Source organism: Mixophyes fleayi, chromosome 1 (assembly GCF_038048845.1).
Source record: "Mixophyes fleayi isolate aMixFle1 chromosome 1, aMixFle1.hap1, whole genome shotgun sequence".
NCBI classification, from domain to species: Eukaryota; Metazoa; Chordata; class Amphibia; order Anura; family Limnodynastidae; genus Mixophyes; species Mixophyes fleayi.
Genome location: NC_134402.1, coordinates 108,736,849 through 108,752,590, shown reverse-complemented (window position 1 = coordinate 108,752,590; position 15,742 = coordinate 108,736,849). Strand labels below are relative to the sequence as shown.

Genomic DNA, 15,742 nt, shown 5'->3' with positions numbered 1-15,742 from the left:
AGACTGCAGAATTGCTGGATTGTAAAGCTGAGCATTATATCCCAAAAACAGAATGCAATTAAATTTATTTTTTTGCATTTTATTTTTTATTTTACATGTATCAGTGCTTCTTTGGTTGAGGAGCAATTCTGTTGGGGCACACATTGTACTAGCAGAAAAAATATGTAATTCTGTTTTACTGGCAAAATGTTTGTTTTGCTTCTTAACAAATGGGACTAGTTAGAGGATAAGACAATAAAGCTTTATGGGTTTGTGCCTTAGCAAAAGCAGCTAGGAGGAATCAATTCAAATTACATTAAAATCTGGACATGATAGCTACACGTTTCTTGATGTATATACTATACTATTTTTCTTATGATTCTATTGCACTGACAAATATATCCTGCACATAGTTCTCACAAGTATGGAGTTATTTCTAACTTACTATACTATGTATATTTAAAGTGCAAAAAAAAAGGATACTTATCCTTTTGTTAAAAAAATGTCAATTTTAGCCATTCATGTTTTGTAACAACTAATACATACATTGGCTGATTTAATCTGGGTGCTACACTGAAGAGATTAAAACATCCTTGCAGCGGATTTATTTTCAAAAGAAAAGTGATGATCGCAATAATTTAAAACCAAGAAATATTTACCTCTAGACAGCCAGTCTGCCTACTGACACAAAGCCATGATCTCTATATCTCACATACAGGAATGTCATCAAGCTCACAGAAAACAAAGGCTCCTAAAGTCTCATGTTCTCTACAGCGTCAGTGTAGCAGTGACAAGAAGTCCATGCTTGATGTTTTCATATGGTCACTAACTGAGATACTTAATGCACAATGTCCATGACTACAGGCATTAGTATACAGAAATACCAGAAATAATATGAATTATCTAATGTACTGAGAAGTAAAGCATTGGGGACTTATTCAGTTTATTAAACAATATTGCAAATTGTTAATAATATTCTACTATAATGCAATAGTAGCTCCAACCAAAACCATACTTGCCACGATTGAGTTTTTGTCCTCCTGGAGGGAGGCATAATGCGAGGGCGTTAGGTGGCGGATCGCATGAATTGTGTCATTTTGGTCCTGCTCCCCAAAAAGAAGGCAGCATTTTGTCACAGGGGTAGGGCCAAAATGCCTCAATTCACTGCAAATTGGATCATTGAGGCTTCCATCCTGCCCAATTCACTAGGAAGTGGGCAGGATGCGGGAGTATTGCCTGCTCTCCTCGAATTCAGGAATCTCCCGGACATTCCGGGAGAGTGGGCAAGTATGACCAAGACATGTATGCACATGTGGTAGGAAGTAATCTTGCAGGGCAGTAGTTAGGACTTTCAGTCTCTGGTGCAAACTCTCCACACATGGTAACACACAAGGGAGTTTATACCACAGAGTGTCACCTTGAGTTCAGGGCTTTAGTTCATTGAATTCTCCATGTTATATAAATGACTGAACTGACGCTAAGAGCTCTGTTGCGAAAGGAGCTCTTAGCAGCTGGTATTGCGTTGTTTATGAGGTTTTTTTTATTTTACCAAGCCCAGGATCCATGGCCTTATTACAAATGAAGAGCCTGTTTCTGGGTGAGCAATAAAGAGGATGAATGTTGGTTTTGTTGGGGTGTTTTTACTTCAAATGAAATAATTTTTAAACTCATGTGTGTGTTTAATTTACATTTTTCCCTGGTGCACTGCAGGTCCCAGGGAGCCCTGGGTGACAGGACATGCTGGCTCTTGTGATTCCCCAAGTGCCAGGATGCCCTAGCAGCGATGGGTAAGCTGGTGCTTGTAGTACTATAAGCGTCAGCATGCCCAAACACTTAATGGCAGACTGGGCATGTTCAGACCTGTAGTGCACCAGGAAGGAAAAAAACAAAATTTGTTTACAGGCTCAATCCCCCTATGGAATCCAGCTGCATGCTGACCGGCTTAGGGCTTGTTTGGCATTATGGCAGGGGGACCCCCACCTAGGCTGGCAAAGCCTAGTGCTGGTAATAGTAAATTCGAGGGGACCCCAGGCTCTTTGTTGCCCTGATTTTGCTAACACCAGCCTAGGCTTCCAACACTAGGGTCCTTTGCTACAGGCTGAGACAGATTTTTGGCTACTGAGACAGTTCCTTGGCAACAACAAAGCACACTTTGTGCTTACGAGTCAGACTTATGTCGGACTCTACATGAGACCCAATAAGAGCACCCCAAGAAATGCTCAAAAGATTTTATTGCCTAGTTCTCCCAATGGATACCAGATAAACCCAAGTAAGTAACATAAATACCTTACAGTAACACAAAGACCAGTTTTGGAATGAGTATGTATGCATCACTGGTCAGCAGTATTTGCTTTGTTTTCAAACATTTTGTGAGTACTAGTTTAAATAAGGACCAGGAATTTCTTGTATTCATTTGTTATATATACATGTAACACTAGGATGTCAGTGCCTATTGTAATCATTTTTAGATGTCTGTGCTACCCAGTTTTCAAGAGGGCATAAGAAAGTTTGTTTTTCATGGGTTTTTAATGCGCGCTACATTAAAAGTGTACAAGCCCTTTTGATGCACTTTCCATTTGCTTTTCATGCATTAAACATAGCTTTATTTGATTAAACAGAGTCCTGCTGAAGTCATGTGCACAGAAACTCATCAGATACTCAAGTGCACTTCTGATATTTTTTTCATGCGCTACACTCAACAGGATTTAACTCAGGGGTTCTTGTTAAGTTGAATGCAAACTGCGTCTCTGATATATAAAAAGCTTTTTTACATCTGAGTATGCACACAAACCAATATTTTCCAAGCTAGTGCTTTATGGCTTGCCCAGAAGTAAAAAAGGAAATTATGCCCTGGAAATGCAATTTGCATTCAACTATAAGCCCCTCATTGACTTTAATGGAGTTCTGCAACTGTTCAGCGTATGAACTTCAAGTTCATCCATTCAATATGTTCTTAATTCTCTTTTGTGATAATAAAAAATCCTACTTGTGGGGAAGAAAGTATTTTCCTGTCAAAGGATAATGAACTACTGTATACTTGAAAACAAGGTACAGCCTCCTGTTAACAGGATAAATACTGTAATAAATACAAAGTTGGACCTGCACCCCTCCAGTTTACATTTCATCTTGTCCTAACAGATTATGGGAAGAGATGATTTTAAAAGCACATTTTTTCGTTTCTCTTGACAGGATAACAAATCCTGATTGACAATGAGATTACTGTGAGACAGAACACTACACACACAGCTCCGATTAGCCTTTCCTTTACTCCACAGTGTAAGCCTTGCTGATACTAAAGCAAATAACGTACTAAAGAAAGATTAACTCTTCCATTGCTTCTTTTATGTGGCTGAAAAGAAGGGGGAAGAATTATTATATGTGTATATAATGATGCTACGGCCATGCTTGGTATTCAAGCTCATGACGCCAGTTTTGTGAGACAGAAATGCTAACCACTAAGGTACCTATGCAGATCATAATTGGCATATATTGTTGGATAATAACTAAGAGTACTATTATCTAGCTCTTACATCGGTTGCACACATGCTGTATTGTTGTGCTTCTCATTCTAAGTCTATAGAATTTATTTATGTTTCCAAATGAATGTTACCTTAGTGGTTAGCCACCACCTTCCAATAATGGATTCATGAGTTTGATTCCTGACTCATGCCCTTTCTCTGTATGCACTTTTCTATGTATCGCTTATGGAAGAGTAGGCTATGCATTTTTTTAACACAAGTGATAGAAATTTAAAAAATGCATTAATTACTGTTTTTTTAATATGCATGTTCATTTATGCTGCTGAATTATTATGAGATTAACCTGCATTAAACCTTCTTAGTTGTAATCAAACTCTTTACACAAACATTCATTAAGAAGGTGTGTTAATTTAGCTCATTAAAAACAAAACAAAATCATTTGTCCAAGGTTCTATAAACTTGTAAGTGTTACAACGAATAATTAGGTTACAGCTGTGCTTCCTAATACAGTCCCGAGTGTGTTTAAACTAGAGATGCTCAGGCTCGGTTCCCCGAGAACCGAACACACCCGAACTTAGCAGAACCGAGTACCGAGCCAACTCTTTCGCGCGCCCTTGGAATTGAAAATGAGGCAAAACGTCATTTTTACGTCGTCGGATCTTGGATCTCGTGAGCTTTGGATTCTATAAGTACCGCCCTCCACGGTGATCTAGCACCATTTAACAGAGGGACACAGAAACTGTGTCCACAGAGGGACACAGTTCTTGGCAGTCTCTAGTGCAGTTGGGCAGCGTCATAGGTAGATTAGCAAGAGGAGGAGTAGCAGTGTTCTTCAAAGTCTGCAGTGACATTCAGGAGAGCTCCATTGCTCCATTGCTAATTGTCATTGCTGAAATAGAAATAATAGGTCTGGCAGGCTTGGTCTTCTAATTCTGCAGTCACGTTGTACTGTGTTATATAGGTAACACACAAAGAGGAGAGCTTCATTGCTAATTGCAGCACTTTTCTTTACTGCCACTGCTGTGTGGCAATGTCTCCTAGATGTGCTGTGAACTGCTGTGTGTTTGAGTCATTGCTCTGTTGCTTAGCATCCAGCCAGGTCGCTGCAGTCTTTGTTTGAAAGTGTATGAAAATAATATTGTGACCTGTGAGGTGGTCAAAATTGACTGCAAATGACTTGAAATTAGTGTTATTGAGGTTAATAATAATGTAGGGGGGAAAAAAGCCAAAATATGTGATTTTAGAAAAAAAATAGGGATTTTAGAAAAAATCGGCATCCAAAACCAAAACCAAAACCAGAACACGGGGGTCAGTGAACATCTCTAATATATATACATATATATATATATATATATATATATATATATATATATATATATATATACATATATATATATATATATATATATATATATATATATATATGTCACATGTATACCTTTACTGCAATATCTATGCTCCATATGAGCACACCCCTGTCAATAACATGACCTTGTTCAAACCAGAAGGTATGAAATACGAAATCACCAAATGATAATATCACTGTCCAATTTGACCAACCTTGTAGGTGGCCATCTGACACTTGGCGAAATCACTTCGGGAACACACTGGGGCCTATGATTGTGGATACAAGATGAGGATTTATTTTTCATGCCTGATATTGATCTGATCTGTTATTGGGCTAATATAGGATGACACATGCAGCCCAATTGTCTGATATCACTGCAGATATTGCAGCCTGCATAGGCATATTTACAATCAGAGGTCTCTCTCTCAAGGAGCTTACAATCAGCTATGATATATGTTTTTTAGGATTTTTAATCATGGTATGAGAAAAGCAAGAAGACCAATAACAGCAAAACACCGCAACATATAATTTGTTGAATAATTCACAGCAGGGATTAATGTGAAATAATGTTAGGATTTTTATATGACCTTCCTAAAAGGACAGTGTCGATGACGCATCCAAGCATTTTAGGAAGACAAAACTCTCCAGGGCAGGGCTGCTGCAAATGTCAGGAGGGCAAAGGTTCTCTAAACTCCAAATAATAGGTGAGGCCCCCAGGTGTTGTGAGATTGTTTACTTAATTCATATCACAGGGAAAGAAGAAGTCTTGGAATGCTTTGCTGCCTACTAGGCTAAGTGAACAATAGCTGCCTACGAAAACTAATCATTTTTTAGATTCTCAGATTCTACAAATTTTAAAGTCAGGTGTTAAGTCTCATCCTTCTAATGTTATCTTTATTCATTATTTTTCAGAACTATTTAAAGCAATGGACCAATGAAAACAAAGATAACACAGAATCCTAATTATCTGTGTTTTTATTGGTGCGAATTGAGTGCACTACACAATAAACATGATTAGTGGGAATCTCAAACCAATATCAACCTTTAAGTCTGTTCATAATTTATTTGCCCTTTTATTTATTACATGTTCATCAGTTAGTATTCTTAAAAACTAAAAGATAAAACTCATCTTTGATAAAACAGCTGGTTTAGGGTCAACTCTTTCTTTAATTACCATCATAGACTGTTCTGGCCAAAGGCTATTAGCATCCGGCCACAAAGATGCAGTTTTATTACAGGGCTTTACAAGGTGGGTGAATGAATCATACAGAGGTATGTGTGACACCATAATCTTAATGAATGAATATGATAGGGGCCTCACATCACTACTCTGTGTGTGCTGCTGGGGGACTCTGCTCCTTCCACTACTTTATTTTCAGTATATAGTTACTTGCTTGCCCCCATATCTCATCTAACATCATAACATCGCCTCTGACACATGTAGCCCTGTGCTCACTAATATAAACACGTGTGGATGTGTCGCCCATATGATCAGCACACTCATCTGCTGCTGTGAACATACTGATGATATGATTAGCTAATAAAGAGCGTACATAAGGGAGGAGGAGGAGATGTGGGTTCAATGCAAATACACATTAAGAAGATAATATCTTGCCAGCTGCTCTGTAGCCAGGAATACCAGTGCCCTCAATAAGGTATGTGTAGTGCATTCTTCATTTCACATGTTGTGTCAGGTCCCTCCTACTTTCTGTTTAGTGAATGAAATATCTAGGGTTCTATTTGTCATAAAGCATCTACAGGACTAGTTTTCTATTGCAGTGTTAGAAAAGTTCCTAATGCTGCAATTTACCATTACCATTTTGCCTGGGCAGCTGAGCAATGCTTAGTCCCGGTAATACTGGCTTCCGCCAGACTCTCTGGTTGCCTCTGCGCTGTGTAACCCGGTATTGTCAGCGCACACATACGCTGTGGAACTGGAAGACCAAACTTCCATTGGGCATTCAGTTCCACTTTCTACCAAAAAACATTAACAGGTTAAAAGTACATTACAAACAAAAACACAAAACATTGTAAAATAATTAATGATAGGAAAAATGATTTATTACAATAATATGTAGCCCTGCTGCAGCCCTGGGAGTTGTGGACTGAAGAATACATAAGATATATATATATATATATATATATATATATATCTATGATATTTCCTATTTCTACTATGTACCATTCACTATCGTCATCCTGAGATGGTGATGGCAATAAAAAGATCCGGAGGTACATGGACCAACAGAATACTTTTTCAAATCTATTTGCCGGGACTACTGCCAGTGATTTCATTTTTGCCGGAAAAAGGGGTTTTTAGGGGGGGCAATTTAGGCCCCGCCCCCTTTCTAATTTCTAAGGCTGCCGGCGGCTGCACAGTATGTGCAGGTCCGCTCGGCAGTGACACAATCAGAGCAGCCGGGCAGCACACTGTCACTGCTGAACGGACCTGCAGTGTGCAGCCGCCGGCAGCAAGCTCCTGCTAGGGGGGGGGGGGGGGGGGGCGATCGCCCCTTGTCTATTGCTTGAACATCTCCAGTTTTGGAAATGAAGATAACATTTTATAGGGGTGTGTTCTGTTTATTTTTTCCAAACTCAGGGAACAACTAAAATTAAAATGAAATTCAAATATGGAAATATTTGAAAGATGTTAATTTTTTTATTGCTAATACCTCCAACAGAAATAATGCTTATGGTAATAAAAATATATTTAAATAACTGTCTTTTCCAAGATATGTTTCCTTAAAATTTAAGCTACGTCAAATTGATGTTTAGTAACCTCCCCATGTATTTGTATCTTTTTCATCTCATTTTACAATATGTATGTTATTAAAATATCAGTAGTTTTGTCCAGTATCAGTGTATATATATATATTTATATATTATTATGATTATCATTATGATAGGTTAAGTGGCTGCTATTAAATTGCCCTTAGCCTGTGTGTGTATATTAGGGGATTTAGACTGTAAGCTCCAATGGGGGCAGGGACTGATGTCAATGAGTTCTCTGTACAGCGCTGCAGAATTAGTGGCACTATATAAATAAATAGATGATGATGATTATTTTTATAAAACCTCCCTTGTATTGCTCATTTGAGCATGTTTGCAGGGTTGCTGTCTACCCACTATGATGCCCCTGAATACCACCCCCTGTTTCACATAATAGCAATACCTGTGAAAAATATTTTTAGATGTAAAATTTCAAATATAATTAGTAGGCTTCACTTCACCAAAGTTTTTCAAATAGATCTGTGAACATTACAAGGTGCTCTGCTGAATAATTGCAACTTAAATTCTAGCTACAGTTATAGATACAGATATTCCCAAAGTGATGATGTCAGAAGCACTTTCAACTCTATCTGTCATCAGTTGACTAGTTATTCACACACAAAGCACAGTTCAGATCATTGCTATTGCTCATACTAGTCCTGTAAATTTGTGACTCTGCACTTGTTCAAACCTGTCTCTGGAATACAGCATTAAGTCCACATTATGACCCCTTGTAATCATCCCCACTCCAGTTTAATTGTCGGATGTAGAGGACACTTAGCAGATCAGAGGCTGGCTGTTCATTTCCAGATGCAAACTCACTGGTTGTGATTATTCTCATAAGACCAGCTTGTCACAACTAAGGCATATATTTCAATGTTTAACTCCTGGCCTGAAACCACCAAATTTATGAGCAAACAAATTATACTGTTTGAGCTGGTAACAGTACTTTGTAACAGATCTCCTGTTGTACAATATTTGTTACTTAGGTTTGTGGATACAGCTATTTTAAGCATTATAATTATACATGACCAACAGAAAAAAATGTATATGTGAAAGTGTCCACAGAAATTGGCAGATGAAGAAGGGGATGCTTTAAGAAGAAGTTCAGGTATTAACTTAGAGATCTCTCTATAAAGCCCTTTGTTTTATCATTTGCATTTCTTTTCAGTACCTCACATGTCCCTGTTTTATGTATGTGCCTTTTTCCCCACTGTCTGGCTTGCAGAGCAATGTGATGCCTTACAAATCAATGATAATAATAATAATAATAATAATAATAATAATAATAATAATAATAGATGGACAGTAATGAAAACTGTGTTATGCTGGCTATCATTAGACACTATGGACCTGATTCATTAAGGAAAGTAAGGTTAAGAAATGGAGTAAATCTTCTCCTGGACAAACCATGTTACATTGCAAGGGGTGCAAATTAGTTTATTATTTTGCACATAAGATAAATACTGGCTGTTTTTTTCATTTAGCACACAAATACTTTACAGTGAAATTTAAAGTTTATCTAGGACATGCCCTATCCCAACTATAAATCTGTCCCCACATTTTAAATGTACCTCCCACTCCAATGCAACATGGTTTTGCCAATGTGCAAAGTCACTCCTTTTCTTTTACTTTCCTTAAAGAATCAGTCCCTACAACTCAATTACAATTATTACAGATGTGACATTTTAAATTTTCTTTAAACCAGCATCAAGGATATAATTGTGTTAATCATCAAAAACACTTTTTAAAGCTGATAATTTAATCGCAACATAACTGAATTCCAAGAACTTACCATTATCTTCTATTGAGAAATGAAATATGTCACTAGTAGCGTTCTCACCATTCTTCAGGACATAGCAGACTTTCATATCATCAATGTCAGCTAATGGAAAGGAAAATAGAGGAATTTATCAGATGTACATTTAGCAGTCACATATGATAATATCAAAATCATACAGAACACTAACACAGGGAATTAATTTAAATATATACTTTCATGAATGATTAATGATTAATATGGTTTGAGAGCGGTCTTCCAAATAATACTAATGAAACGTTACATTCTCTATATATTATTTTGTGCATTGTATCAAACACTTGGGGGTAGATTTATCAAACCTTTTAAAAAGGAAAAGTGGAGGTGTTGCACATAGCAACCAATCATATTGTAGCTATCATGTTCTAGAGTGTCCTAGATAAGTGACAGCTATAACCTAATTGGTTGCTATGGACAATGCCTCCACTTCACTTTTTAGAAGGTTTGATAAATCTACTCCTTGGTATCTTAAAAGAGGTATAAAATTTTGCAAGCTGACCTTTCTGTCTATATGTTTCCTGACTTAAACAAACAATATAACATTAATATATTAATATATTACACGTAAAGTATGTAAGTAGAAGTCTTGGTTGACATCAATCTATTACTGGACTCACCCTGTGTAAATGTCCTCACAGTATCATTGCCGTGTGCCATATTAATAATAGCCCCGTGCTTTGGTCCACCTGTGATTCTGTATTTGAGCATTTTGTTGGGGCTGTCTCGATCCTCTGCTCTCATTGATTTACTGGTGATGAGAAAGCCAAGATGTCCGGAGGGCAGGCTTCTTAATGTTGCAGCCCCTTTGTTGACAGCAATTTGGGGAACGCCGTTGTCCAGGGAATTTATTCTAATCCTCATCTTTTGTGGTTTCCGTGTTGCAAGCATGGTGTATGGAAATATATAAAATTCTGTGTGGGTCCCATCAGTGACAGTAAAGGAGAAGCTATCTTCAGATGACTCACTCCCATCATGCTTATAACTAATTACATTTTCATTAAGGTCTTGCTTGGTGAAGGTAGTTATTTGGCGACTGTTGTTTAACAAAATGTGACCGTGTACCGGTACTTGAGTGATGGTAAATCGCAGCATATGGTCAGGAGTGTCCATGTCTTCGGCTGTGAGCTCAAAAGGAGTGATGAGTTTGTTTTCTCCTTCATTTACCACAAGGTCCTCAATTGTAAGAACTGGTTTCTTATTGTCCACATCAGTTATTGAAATCCTGAATGTTCGAAACAGAGGATTGTAGCCATCTGTCACTTCAAACTCAAAACTGTCCATCTTCATCTCATCTTCAGAGGTGTGAATGTAATAGATCTTGTTGCCAGCCAGTTGGAGTTGGGTGAAGGTTGTAAGAGGAATCCCAGGCAGATCTGTGCTCTCTAAATGTCCACGACTTGGTGCCCTTGTGATGCTAAACCTCAAATTCTCATCTGGACTGTTGATGTCACTTGTGCTTAAAAGGTCAGTTGTCAGTGTTACCTTTCCTCCCTCTTTTAGTGTGACTCCTTTGTTAATAACATCTGGGAAAGCAATGTCGATGCTGCCAATACTAATGTAAAAGTACCTGTCAATAAATGGGTTAATCCCATCTGTGATGTCAAATTTGATGAGATCGCGTATCCCTTCTTGGCCTATGTGGGTGTACTGGATGAGGTCCTTGTCAATGTCGCCCTGGGTAAAATTCATTCCTACTGTGATGTTACCCAGTACTGATCCATCTTGGTCAATGCGTTGTAGGAGTCCTTGATTTGGGCCAAACTGAATTACATAGGTTAGAGTTGTATCATCTGAATCTAAATCTGTGGCTTTTAGAACCTTATTGGTAATTGACTTTGTTTCTCCTATTTCAATCTCTAGTCCATCATTGATTGTCATTCTTGGAGTTTCATCATCTACAGGAATGACCATTACAAGTACTTTTTTCTCCACACTGTGCTCTCCATCAGTTAGGAGAATGTTAAAACTGTCCTCCTTGGTCTCTGAGTCATCATGCTCATAAATAATGCTGGAGCTCTCTTTTATGTCCTCCAAGGTGAAGTTAAAGATGGCAGTGGCACTTTGTTGCAGCATTATTCTACCGTGCTGAGGGGGCTTAGTGATAATGAAGATAAGTTCATCTGGGGGTTGATCTGCATCAGCAGCATTGAGGATGGGGGTGTCAATCACGAGGCTCATACCTTCCATAACAATGAACTCTCGAGTAAATATTTCTGGTTTCTCATCATTGGTTGGGATTATGATAATCGGGAAGAAAAGGGGCTGAGAGGAGCTGACACCATCCGAGCAGCGGAAAGTGAACCTGTCTTCTATAGGCTCTACTTCCTGGTGGATACTTTGAACATAATATATGTGGCCAAGGTGGATATCTCTTATACTGAAGGCACTAATAGGAATTCCAGATCTGGACTTTTCAGAACCAGGGGCTGGAGAGATATTTTCTATATATCCTGATGTGGGCTGGACAATAATAGTACACAATATTTCATCTTTTGGTGTATCAACATCTTCTGCATCCAGATTATCAGGCATGATCACATTTTTGGCACCTTCTAATACAGAGAATTGATCTCCCAATTTTGCAACTGGGGCTTCACTGTCCACTGGTAGAATGGTCACATAAACCTTCACACCATGCACTTTGTTGCCTCCAATCACCCACTCATTAGAAAGATCTGACATTGTTAAGTTAAAGAAATCTTGCTGTCTTTGGAGGCCTATCTCGCCTGCGGTATGTGCGTACATGACATCGCCATTGAGGAGGTCTTGTTGAGAGAATTTCTCAGAGGGAACGCCATTAACCAATATTTCCCCTCTCTGGGGAGGCTCCTCCACAATAAAAGCAAGCATTAGGTCATCGGTGTCTGGGTCAGTGCCTTGAATGACATTGGTGGTGATTTCTGTTTCTCCCCTCTCCAGGACTTCTAAGGAAGACCCCAATATGCCACCAGGAAGCATCAATGTAGGGGCCTCATCATCAACTGGCTTAACATGTATACGTATTGTAATAGGAACTTCGTGCACTCCATCACTGACCACCAGTGAAAAAGAATCACGGGTGGATTCATCCCCATTATGGGCATAAGTTACATATTCTTGTTCGATATCAAGTAGCCCAAACGATTCTCCCAGGGAGATTGGTTTACCATGATACTGAAAATAGCCATGTAATGGGGCTTGTGATAGGCTGAATACAATGTTTTCTGCTTCTGTGTCTGGGTCTGTGGCATCAAGCTCTGTTTTGGTAAAAGTGAAAGAACCTCTCTCTTGGACAGTGAACCCTGTGTTGATGATTTCAGGTGGTTTGTTATCCACAGGTTGCAAGAAAATAGTGAAAGTACCTTGTACTGAGTTGCCTGAAGCATCTTCCACAGTGTAATTAAACTGCAAAACTTTTGGAGCTATTCCTAGTTCCTTTTCTGGGGGTCTGTAGGAAATCTTGTGATGATTAATTTGGGCTTGCGTAAAAGAGGTCACTTGAACGTCCTGAAGGTCGCTAAGCACTATATGGCCAGTCAGAACAGAATGATTGGGGTCAGTGTCCCTGGGGTGGCTGTGTAAAGTATATTTCAGATTTCTGTCATCTGTGTCCATATCTGTGTAACGTAGATGCTTTTTCTTAAAAAAGGTCAACTCGTATTCCTTAACAGTCATGTGCAAAGTTGTTCCTTGGAACAATTCGGGAGGGATGTCATCTACAGGTTCAATCCGTACTGTGAACACCTGCGGGCCAGATTGGTTAGGAGGATCATTGTCATCCAGCACCATGAACAGCACTCGGTCTAAAATGGTCTCGGCATTGTGTGGTCCTACATGTCTATAGTGGAGTTTTCCATCCACAATGTCTTTTTGGTACCAATCGCTTACTACTCTCTCATATATTCCTTCAGGAAGGTAATTCCACTCCTCCTCTTCGTCAGGTTCTTCAGTCTGTCTGAGTACCACTTCGCCCAATTTACTAAGGGGCTCTTGGAGCACAAAGAGGATTGTGGAGTCTTCTGAATCAATATCTGTAGCGCTGAGCATGAAGGGTGAGATAAGTGCCAGACTATTTTCAGCCATACTAAGTCCAGTGTTTGCATTGAGAACCGGGGGCTCGTCATCTGTAGAAGACACTGTGATGGGGTAAAGCAGCTCCACTCGGTGCTTCCCGTCATCCATCCTAAGAATGAGATTATCACTATATGTGTCGCTGCCATCGTGCTGGTATATTACAAGTCCAGAGTGCAGCTCTTGGGGAGTAAAAGTAAGGCCATGTCCACCGCTGCTACTAGTAGTGGTCCCAGGTGCCAGGACAAGTTGCCCATGCCGGAGTCCACCAACTACACTTAGTTTCACCTCTTCTAGGTTGTCCTCATCGCTGATCACCAGGTTGTTCATTCCTGACCCCGGCCCAGACAGCGGTCTAGACTGACCCTCTAGGAGCCACAGTCCAGCATTGCGTGTTGCCAGCGGTGCTAAAGTGTTCATGGGTTTAACCACAATCATGAATGCAAAGGTTTCAGAGGATGCTCCTTCCGTGTCTATCACCTGCATCTCTAGCTGCAAGATGCGTTCCAGCCAGGACTCGCTACTTGGGGGCTGATATGCGATTCTCAGCTCTGTTAAGTCTCTTTGGAAAAAAGAAGTGGTGGGCAAATTTTGGTCGTCGGTGCTGATTAGGTAACCGGACGTTTCTGGGTCTAAGGGACTCGTCAGGTTAAAGATAAGATCCCCGGGATCGGACTCCACATCCTCCGCAGCCAGCATCTCTGGAGTTAGAGCTGTCAACACGAACTGGTCCACTTCCATCATCAACATGGAGACAAAACTGGGGCGCGGAGCAGTGTTCTCATCCCCTTCTTTAATCCTTACTGTCAGGTGGAAGTGTTCCTGTCTTACAGCGCCATTGCTACCTGACAGCTCCACCAGCATAGGCAGGTAGTCCCTGTTTGGGGAATTGTGCGGGGCTGTGTGCAAGTAACGGATCCCCGAGCTGGTAAAACTGTGGCAGTCCACACCCTGCTGGCTGATAGTGGTCATGTTTAGTAGGTGACCGTACCTTGGTAGTCCCCCTGTGCCAAGAAGCGGGATGATTTTGCAGGATTCCTTGGCAGGGTCGTAAGAAAAAGCCAACACTTTCTTATCAATGGGGAAACTGAGTCCGTGTAACTTTTCCACCACCAGTGGCAGATTGCGAGTAACGATTTCCAGCTGCTGGAATATCACCTCTACCTCCAGGACAAAGGGCACGATCAGTGTTTCTGTTGGAGAGTCATATTTAAGTTGCAGTTTTACTCTGTCCCGTGGGGGGCTGCGGGATCCCAGATGAGTATATTTCACTTCCCCTGGTCCAAATTCACAGGGGAACCTCTTAGGTGTCAATGTCCCAGGTCTTTGGGATAAAGGGTCGTTGCTTAGCACGTTCACGGCACACTTGTCTCCGGGCTGCACTTGGATGACTAGGTCCATGACTGGATCTAGGGATACAGATCGGCCGAAGGGAACCCGCAATCCCCGATTGGTCACAATGATATCATCTGGCTTTAGTAATCGGGATTCCAGCTGCCCCTGCCCAAAGGTAAACAGCGTAACTATAGCCGCTATGAAGTAGGTGAGATTCGGGGGTCCTCTATGAATGCAATAGTCCAGTGGCCACATCGTCATCTTCTTGCCCTGTGCCGGGCTGCAGTGCTCTATCCCAACTACAGCGAGGAAGGAGTGCAGGATAGGAGTCCCGGGATTTCTATAAGCTGCAGCTGCAGGTGATGTCAGGACACAGACTTGTGCTTGTGAACTCAGGAACTCTTCCCTCCTATACTCATAAGTGCGAGGTGGGACAGGGTGAACTGCAGGTATTATTACAGCTGGGAGGGGCTGGGTGGCATCTATATCATCTCCCCTCTCCCCCTCCTCTCTAGTCCGCGCCCACCAATAATGTGCAAAACTCACTCTTTGACCTCCCACTCCAGTGTTTGACTCTGTCTTGTGGCTCTGCTGCTGGTAATGTGATAGTATATTCAGCTCTGTCCGGAAAATATTTAGAAGATAGCAAAATGATCCGGACTATTGAATATTAAGAAATGATGTCCACACCACAAACATTGCAACTGATGAATGAATATATTACCGACAATATCTGATGTCTGTACCGCATACATTACTATAGAGAACATTGCAGAATGTAAGTCCAGTTCACAATCACCCTAATGCCAATGAGGACCATCTGTCCGCTAATGTTAAATACAACCTAGAGATTCTGTTGGAGACACAGAAAAATGAGGCTTTAATATTGTGCTAAAATGGGAAGATCCACTGTCCAAAGGGGAATTTTTTTTGTTACTAAACTGTGGGTTTTAAAAAGTAGAG

At 40.3% G+C, this 15,742-nt stretch overlaps 1 protein-coding gene across 1 annotated transcript in view; it reads right to left on the bottom strand.

The window, feature by feature from the left end:
* FREM3 (FRAS1 related extracellular matrix 3) overlaps positions 1–15,040 on the bottom strand; it is a 57,815-nt gene extending 42,775 nt beyond the window's left edge. Inside the window, exons 1-2 of the mRNA XM_075194671.1 lie at positions 10,012–15,040; positions 9,371–9,460 (exon numbers count right to left, since the gene is read on the bottom strand). Of these exons, the coding sequence (XP_075050772.1) occupies positions 9,371–9,460; positions 10,012–15,040 (5,119 nt within the window). The remainder of the gene's footprint in view (positions 1–9,370; positions 9,461–10,011) is intronic.
* Positions 15,041–15,742: the final 702 nt, after the last annotated feature.